Source organism: Homarus americanus, unplaced genomic scaffold (assembly GCF_018991925.1).
Source record: "Homarus americanus isolate GMGI-L3 unplaced genomic scaffold, GMGI_Hamer_2.0 scaffold37032, whole genome shotgun sequence".
Lineage (NCBI taxonomy): Eukaryota > Metazoa > Arthropoda > Malacostraca > Decapoda > Nephropidae > Homarus > Homarus americanus.
The window spans coordinates 7,565,206-7,574,392 of record NW_024731852.1 but is presented as its reverse complement, the minus strand read 5'-3'; the positions used below and the strand labels follow the sequence as shown (position 1 = coordinate 7,574,392).

The window sequence follows — 9,187 nt, the reverse complement described above, 5'->3', positions numbered from 1 at the left end:
TTAATTTCTAAGAATAGGTGTAGGATCCAACATGCTACTTTTGTTCACAAGGAGGTGGTCCTCTCTTTTTGGTTTAATTTAAAGACTGAAGCTTGACTTGAAGGTACAGTATTTATTGGCTATGCAGTTCTTTTTGTTTTTGTATTAAATTTGATAATTTTTACATGTATTTTGGTATTGGTGGTGGATTGTTGACTCTTATTCTGCTTAATCTGAACCAAGCGTGTTCTTCTCTTGCTCTTCTTACTGGTTCGTTGTCTAGCCAGTTAGCTACTAATTTGCCAACAGAGCCAGTACAGGCCCACAGTGCATAACAGAACTAGTACATGACCACAGTGCCTTATAGAGACGTGATTGACCTCCGAAGTGGCTAACAGGCCAATCAGTGACGAAGAGGATAAAAATAAAATAAAGCATACTAAAGTAAAATAATTGCTACATCTTAAACCAAAATAAACACGCAAAGATGTCCTCCCATGTAAAATTTGTGTTTTATTTTATCGCAACAACAGACAAAATGGGTGCAATTTAACAGTTTCTTCTCCTCACTCATGGAAAAGTCATTTGCCACTTTACTTCATTATCACCATCATCATCGATTCAATGGGGGACTTGAATGACTTTGAATGAGATTATATGCTGGACTTAAATGACTTTGGATATGTTTAAAGGTGTTACCGTAGTATTAAAGAGACCAACCGAGTATCACTTTAATTAAATTTTTAACAATAACAATACTACTAATAATAATATACAGGAAAGCCTCCGTATTTACAACGAAAATTTAATCAAAATTAAAATAAAATTACATTACCATATAAATAATAATTAAATTCTGATATGTAACATACAAAAAAATAAATAAATAAATAACGCCTTGCGCACGAAGGTTGTTGGGCTTGTTAGTAGTGACTCGGCGCCCGGCAGGCAATTCACGAGTACAAACAGTCGTAACTGGTGGGCCTTTTGTTTTCACGCATCTGAACAGGAAAAGAAAACCTTTTAGGTTTCTTACGGCATTTTTGCGTCCCTATTCAACATAAGCAACATGTGTAAGCTTAGCCGAGAAACTACGTAAATGTGTTAAAGCGACATGAAAAGGTGAGAGGTCTGTGGATATTATATGGAGCAAGCAATGAACATATTTTCTGAAGTGGATCATTAACAGAACGAAGCATTAAAATTAACAGGGACGTGAAAAACGCATATGACCTCTACATAAAGATGTATAATGAGAAAAGAAAGCAGCTGTACAAGGTTCTTTCGACTGCTTTATTATTCGAAGGCCTAACAACTTCAGGTTCAGTAACAGTTTCAGCAACAGCTATGATATCTTTATGGAAAGTTACAGCTTCAGCCAGTGTTGAACCTACAGCTTCAGCCAGAGTTGAACCTACAGCTTCAGCCAGTGTTGAACCTACAGCTTCAGCCAGAGTTGAACCTACAGCTTCAGCCAGAGTTGAACCTACAGCTTCAGCCAGAGTTGAACATACAGCTTCGTCATCTGAGTAAAAACTCACACAACATTGGCTGTCCTTATGTTTTAGACTTTACCACCATTGGTGAGTAGAATTTTTGTTTTACATTCGTAAGTATTATTTAAAACATATATGAACTGTAATAAGTGTTGCTTTCATATTCTTATGTAGAGAAATGACGATGTGTTTTCACATGTACGCAGTTACATACGTTGGTGTTCTCAATCCGTCTCGCCTTTATTCTTTACCATTAGTGGTTAGCTACTTCTATTGTTATATTTATTAACATTAAATAACATTACTTAAAACATACATATTTTTTTTTACATTAATTTTGCTACAGCTACAACCAGGGTCTTATTTTCTTCAGCGGCTAACGGCCCAAGCGGCTAACGAGCCTATCAGTGGAGAAGATAAAGTTTAAGTAGAACCATCGTCACGGGTGTAAACACAAACGAAAACAATGCCGTCTCGTCTCCTCTTGTGTGTTTTAATATTCTACACATTATTTATTAATTATATTGTTGATTTTGCATATATAAACATTAATTCAATTAAATACATGCTCAGTAATACAGTAAACAATAATGAATCTTTTGTACATATTCTTAATTAGATACATTGCGCTATGTACAGTAGGTAGTAAATAATAATAATGGAAGCCCCTCGAAATCGAGGATGGCCTGCCCAAGGGCCACCTAGGCGTAAGTTTGTTTAAGGTGTAGAAGTGTTTTTTTTTTCAGATTTGCCCCAGAGGGGGCTAGTTTATTGGGCACCCCCTTGTCATCCTGTGCAAGGTGAAGCGCAAAAGCGTTTACAGCGCCCATCTGGGAAGCATGCGTAGTTCATGCTTGCCTTCATGACTCGTGCATTAAGGGCGTAAAAGCCTGAAGGGTCATGGGTTTTGTCAGCAAGTTACATAAAGTGACAGAATGATGGTGTGTGGGAAATTCCCGGTACAATTCATCTGTTTATGGCAAAGCGTGACAGGTCCCTAATAATGTCAAGTGCCAGGTCTGTCTCTAGGAGGAGGGTTATCTGGTCAAGGAAGGAAGAGGTGTTAGTAACAGAGTCATCAGTGGTTTGTAGGTAAGAAAGTCAGGAGTTACCCCGGGAGTTTGGTTAGGGCCCCTGGGAGCAAAGACTGGGGTGTCGGGCATTGAGGTCCCTCACAAGGAGGGTGGGGGTGGAGGTGATATGTTGTGGTAGGACAGGTACAGTAGAGGTGGAGGGGTGGCACATGGGCATTGACAATATTGAGGGACATACCATTTAGTGTGTTTGTGATGGCGTGTTACGTCGGTAGTGTCGGCTTCAAGGGGGACGTCGAGAGGTTGGTAGGGGACGTCCTTCTTGGCATAGGTACATAGTCCACGTGCATGTCCTCGTGGTGGTCCATCGACGAGGAGAACTCGGTTGGATGGGCCCCAGGTGCCGGCATGCCGGTGGGGGATGGGGAGTCGGGGGTGGTGTCCTCGGGGCGAAGATGCTGACCATTATACCACAGGTCGCTACAGTAGGTAGTAGGCAGCTATCACACAGGGAGGTACTACCGCCTGGGAAGATATTGGAAGCATAATGTGTTGTCTAATGGTAGACCCTGCTGCCACATGGCATCACAAAAATTTTGCTTGACAGAGACGTGACCAATCACCCAAGCGGCTAACGAGCCGATCAGTGGTGAAGAGGATAAAAGTAAAAGTAAAAAAGTGACCAAGTCCCAGGTTGCTGATTTGACTTTCTGCCTCATTTACATACAACTGCAGGGTCTCAATTGTTTCTTTCACTTTGACAACACAACATACATATATCGTTTTTCACTCTTGATGTTTTGTTCTTTTTTTGTATTTCTTTATGGTTCTTTATTATTTTTATTATATTTATTATTATTAGTAATGTTTTTATTTTATTTTCATTTTAATTTTGTATTTTTCTGTAAACAATATTATGGATTAATTTTATTATTATTACATTTTCGCCCCCCAGGCCCCGAAGTGGGTAAGTGACCTGTGCCCGGGTAGGCTAATCCCTGGAAAAAAAAAATGTGTCCTTGAGTGCACACGTATATTTGGCGTTCCTTTGTCTCACTTTTTTCTTTAACATCAGTGGTTACTTTTACTGTACATTAAGCAGGGGTAGCAGCCCACAGCAACCGTTCATAGAATGTCATGTGTAAATCACTTGGAAAATTCAACCTCCTCCGGGGTGTTTTGGTCTGTCAAGTGGAAATTGCATTTGTAATATTGTTATTATTAAGACAATAGACGAAACGGAAAATAAAATAGTATATGCTTGTTTATGATCTTATTTTGTAAGCTATAAAATTATTACTATAATTTTCATCACCACTAAGCAACGAACGGGTAGATACTGGGTTAGGATGTGAGGGCGTCTCGGGTCACCCTCCATTTTGTGAGTGTACCCTGGGTCATTAATGCACCCCAAGTACACACAACCGTCTGACCTAACACATGGAGGTGAAAAAATTAGCAGGCCACCAGTGGTACAGTACTGAACAAGGAACCCGCCCACCCCACCTCATCTCGGTGTGGCAGACACATGCCGCCGCGGGGGTGTGACAAACAGATCCAAAAATCGACAAATGTGTGTGTACCCAGTCCGGGTGGGTAATGTACTGTACCTTAGGTGGGGTGTACAACCGCTTGACCTAGTGTAGACATAGAGACAGTTACACAGTTTCGCTAACATCAGCAATCTCATCGGCCAGGATGGTGTTGGCGAAGCCTGGCTTATGGTTCTAACATCTAGTACAGGACAGCAAAGGCACCATCAACACCCACGCAAAGAACTATTCGTATTACCATATTAATGATTATAAGTCATGACTTACAAAATTTACTGATCAGTTTAAAGTTTGCCAGAACTTGTTTAAATGTGTCATGTCGTATCATGACTAAACTAATTTTTTTTGCCTGGTGGTTTTTCACCGTACGATGCTGTAAAAGACTGTAACAGACCCCGTAACAGATTCCATAACAGAAACAGTAACACTATAACAGAAACAGTAACACTATAACAGACACAGTAACACACTATAACAGACACAGTAAAATATGTTATGAATCCTCCGTCATGCTGTTGGGTATGGCTGATGAGAGAGAGCAACTGTTCTGGTGATTCTTGTGACACTCCCCATGCCCCCCTGAGCGTGAGTAAGAAACACCAAGCTCGACTCCGCCAGGATCTTTTTGGTTTATATTCTCCTCCAAATGCAGCAAAATCTTGAGCTCCTTCCTGAAGCCTTTGTTTAGACCCACCAGGAACACTATGTATATCACGTGCTCAAACAACTGAAGGCAATTACCCACAGCACCAAGGACCTCCTTGGGGTGTTCCCCAGAACAACGGTTGACGACGTCTGTGGCATAGGCCATGATGTAGACGGTGATGGGGAGGGTGAGCAAGATGTAGGAGGCGGTGATGGCGATCATAGTGATGACAAGGGTCCTCTCCCCGCTCCTCCCAGATCCATTACCAGTAGCAGGAAAATTGACGCGGCCTCGTATCACCCCAATTACCAGCCCCATGTTGAACAACAGCAGGAGGCAACACGGCACCCACCTGATGAACAGACCAAACAAACTCCGGTAAACTTTGTGCCATGTTTTTTCAAAATTGTTCCGATACCCATTCTTAACAATCCAAGTCCCTTCCGTGCACAGGCCATCCGCCTCGTCTGGAATGGAGCAATCGACGGTGGCGGTAAATATGTAGGTCAGATGGGTGACGATGCAGAGGGTAATTGTGACAACCATCCTGTTTCGGAATAAATTTGGTTTCTTTTGGATAATCGGGTAGAGGCTGTACCACCACACAGCGATGAAGCGGTCGAGGGAGAGCCACAGGATGGTGTAGGTGCCCATGGCTTGAGTGATGCCCACAAGTGTCCACCCAAAATGGGAGAAGTAGAAAGCTTCAGCATAGCTAGAGAAGGTGCAGCCAGTGACGGTGGTGCAGACGGGGATATAGAAGAGACACACCAGTAGGTCAGACACCGCCAACATGAGGAAGTACCTGTGAAGGAGGATACAGTAATGAGTGTAACTGAAGATGGTATCACACACACACACACACACACACACACACACACACACACACACACTGCTCCTTACACTGTCACTATGTTGAAATGAACTGTAGTTTGAGCTGATCCCCATCTAAGTTATTATATGTCTTATTTGTGTCACTTATGTTACTTGTATATTATTTGTAATTCGTAACTCATTCCCCAAATATGTAACTGTAAATTTTCAGCCTTCTGGCTGCCAAGCTCTTTCAATAAACCGTTAATTATTATTATTATTACACACACACACACACACACACACACAGACGTTTAGCTCACCTGTTAACACGAGCGGACCTAAGGCTGGGTCTACTTAAGATGAAAATACAAAGACCATTGGACAGCACACCCAGACAGATGACGATGGGCAGGATCCAACGATAGACCACCTGATGGGCCCTGTCCAAGCCCTCCTCCGTCACTGTTGCCATCAGGAGGTTGGCTCACACACTGCTGGGCTGTAGACTCTTGCCTCCTACCGCCCTGACTCTATAACACACGCACATCTCAGGTTTATAGATCGATTTTTTTTCCTACAGAAAAAAAAAAATAACTTAAAAATATTAATGAAAATTTTAATTGTAGAAAATAAAATCATTCCCAAATGATGAAGCATTATTTACTACTGATATTTTTTTTAGTAAAATTCGAGAATTCAAAATATTCGTAAATGAAACTTTATTTACTGTTGGGATTATTAAAAAGAATACTAAATAGAATTGCGAAAATCAAAGCATTCTTAATTGATGAAAATTTATTCAATATCGAAAAAATCTTTTGCGAAATAATTTTATCAAGCAGACGTTGCTAAACTTAGCTATTGCCCTGAAATGTCTGTTTCTCTGCAGGAGTCCTGCCGGGGCAAAATATATAACCTTATTGATGACAGAACCCAACAAACACTGTATGTTGACAATGAATTAAAGTTCTCAGAGCATTGTGAGAAGAAGGTGAATCAACCGAGTAAGCTAGTGGGTCATACAAGAAGGTCGCTCTTCAAGAGTGCGGTGCTTCCTCGTTTGGAGTACTATCACCCCGTCTGGTGCTGGAGATATGCTAAAGACTCAGTTGATTGAAAATTGCCAGAGGGCCACCAGACTAGTGCCAGCACTAATGGAGCCTCGGTTATCCAGAGAGATTACAGTAGAGAGTCTGTAATTGCTTAGCTTATGCATGAGGCGGGAAGGGGTGACTATACAAATCTATAAACACCCCAGAGGACATTACTTACTCGGGTGTTCATAGCTGGAACTGGCGGATGCCCACCCCACTAGAGTCATAGATTACGTCGAAGAAGCCATAAGTTCAGAAAATTATCAGGGCGAACTTTTTGGAGTGAGAGTTGTGAACTATTGGAACAACCTGCCAGAGAGTATTAGCTCAATCAAGACTAGACTTGACCAACACTGGCGCAGGTACAGATACATTCAGGAGCCAATGCATGCCCAGTACCTGCCAACAGCGCGTAACAGAGACACGACCGACCGCCCAAGCAAATAATAGGCTGAATAGTGGCGAAGTGAGTAAATGTAAAAAGCCTGATTTCGCGGGTTGGTTTAACTAAATTATCCCACTCCACGAAAGAGGATGTAACTTATCTTGTTTTCTCAGAATTGTTTTTCATTATCCTACACAAATAGAATGTTATCTGGTGTTATGACAGGAAAGAACTAGTTTCCTTGTACAGGGCACTTTATTAATTTAAAACACTAAAATGACAAGTTAAAAACGGCAAGTACAACACACATAAACTTCACTAAAATTGAGAACAGCAATGTTCCAAATGTTCCATTAATCAAGTGAATCGTAAAAGGCTAGGCGGGGACTTGTCTCCACGGTGCAGGTAGGCAGGTTCGCTCCACACGACGGACTCGAGAACCCAGACGTCTGTGTGGTTTACCTGGCTGGGAGCTGTTTGGTGCCCACCTCATCCTGCGCCAACACCTGAACTCTCTGCCGGGCGCACACAGTCCGCGGCAGTGGTGGTCCGGTAGGTCAGAGCCGCCTCAACCACTGAGGCATCTTTTTTTTGCCTTGATGATAAATCGACGGTAAAAAGTGAACACTTAACGAGTCTTTTACTTACGGCTGATTTTGTTTAACTTAACAAATAACGTAAGTATAGTTGAATATGCTAGGGACTTCAGTTGGTTGAAAATGTTCAAAGGAGGGCCACCAGACTGGTGCCTGCACTTCGGCACCTCAACTACCCTGAGAGATTGGAGCGCCTGAACTTGCCTAGGTTATACTACAGACGGGCAAGGGGCGACCTAATTGAGGTGTATAAGCATCTCAAGGGGCACTACTCAGTCGAGTGTCCTTACTTGGAGGGCAAACTTTTTCGGAGTGAGAGTTGTGAACTCTTGGAACAATCTACCAAAAAGTACTGTGACGGCACCGAGTGTGAGCTCTTTCAAGACCAGACTTGATTAACACTGGAGCAGGTTCAGGTACATTCAGGAGCCGGTGCATGCCCAGTACTTGCCAACAGTACGTAACAGAGACGTGACCGATCGCCCAAACGGCTAACGAGCCGATCAGTGGTGAAGAGGAAAAATGAAAAAGTAAAATAAAAAGAACACTTCCACTGTGGGTCTTGTCATGTCGACAATTAGAAGTCCTTATACCTGAATTAATATATATATATATATATATATATATATATATATATATATATATATATATATATATATATATATATATATATATATATATATATATATATATATATATATATATATATATATATATATACATATATAAAGTTGATTTAAAAACTTCCGGAGCTTAAAGTTACTAAAAAAATAAATGCATATTAATTATGGATGAACATATATTACGTTCTGGTGAATAATAGTTTGTGTTAAACATTAGGTGAAGTTAATAATGGTTGACTGAAGTACTTATTATTATTATTGCAACTTATCGTCACTGTCATATGATACTTTTACTGTATACTTTATCTTCACTGTCATACGTTATCCTTACTGTTATACTTTAGCTTCACTGTCATACTTTTACTTTACTGTTGTACTCTACCTTCACGGTCATTCTCTATCTTCACTGTGATAATTTAACATCACTCTCATACGTTATTTTAAATGTCATACTTTATCTGCATGATATTCGATTAGTTACCAGTACCCGTAGCAACAGTAGAGTGTCCCGGTACTCCGTGACAGCAGTAGAGTGTCCCAGTAGTTCGTGACAGCAGTAAAACTCCCGAGGACTCCAGAAACGTCTCACCAGCACGGCCACAGCTCGTATACTGCCGATAAAACCATGGTGTGCTTCCTCTGGTTCCTTCAGCTGCCACAAGTCGTACAACCTGCTCCCAGATGTGGAAAATGAACTCGATATATATCATTATAGTCATTTGTCATTGTTACACATAATAGTCATTTTTTTTATCGTCGATGTTAATAGTCACTTTTGATTTAAATGAACCGTATTACCGTAAGAAGGAAATTTCTTATAGACAGGGGTGATAAAAGCACTACAGGTCACGGAACACTCTGCTCGACCACCCAAGGATTACCTAATATTGTTTACCTTGTCCATCAACTCTCTGGTGTCAGTACGTCAAAAAGTATCATCTTCTAGTTTTGTATATTTCACTAAT

General features: G+C 41.1%; 1 protein-coding gene across 3 annotated transcripts; it reads right to left on the bottom strand.

The window, feature by feature from the left end:
• Nucleotides 1-3,528: 3,528 nt before the first annotated feature.
• LOC121868003 lies at nucleotides 3,529-8,826 on the bottom strand. Of its 3 annotated transcripts, none has more exons than XM_042368209.1 (3): nucleotides 8,704-8,826; nucleotides 5,845-6,098; nucleotides 3,529-5,513 (listed from the first exon to the last, which is right to left on the bottom strand). In XM_042368209.1, the coding sequence occupies exons 2-3, from the start codon at nucleotides 5,994-5,996 to the stop codon at nucleotides 4,556-4,558; spliced, it is 1,110 nt and encodes a 369-aa protein (XP_042224143.1). In that variant the 5' UTR covers nucleotides 5,997-6,098; nucleotides 8,704-8,826; the 3' UTR covers nucleotides 3,529-4,555. The 3 variants fall into 3 exon arrangements, with proteins under 3 accessions (XP_042224143.1, XP_042224141.1, XP_042224142.1); XM_042368207.1 differs by having other exon boundaries at nucleotides 5,845-6,054; XM_042368208.1 differs by having other exon boundaries at nucleotides 5,845-6,054; nucleotides 8,710-8,826.
• Nucleotides 8,827-9,187: the final 361 nt, after the last annotated feature.

Bases quoted from the DNA above. Each gene is read 5' to 3' on its own strand.
- LOC121868003 (XM_042368209.1), bottom strand. From the start codon at position 5,996: ATGGCAACAGTGACGGAGGAGGGCTTGGACAGGGCCCATCAGGTGGTC. The intron at 5,514-5,844 runs GTGAGCTAAACG...CCTCCTTCACAG, and splicing joins AGGTCCGCTCGTGTTAACAG to GTACTTCCTCATGTTGGCGG.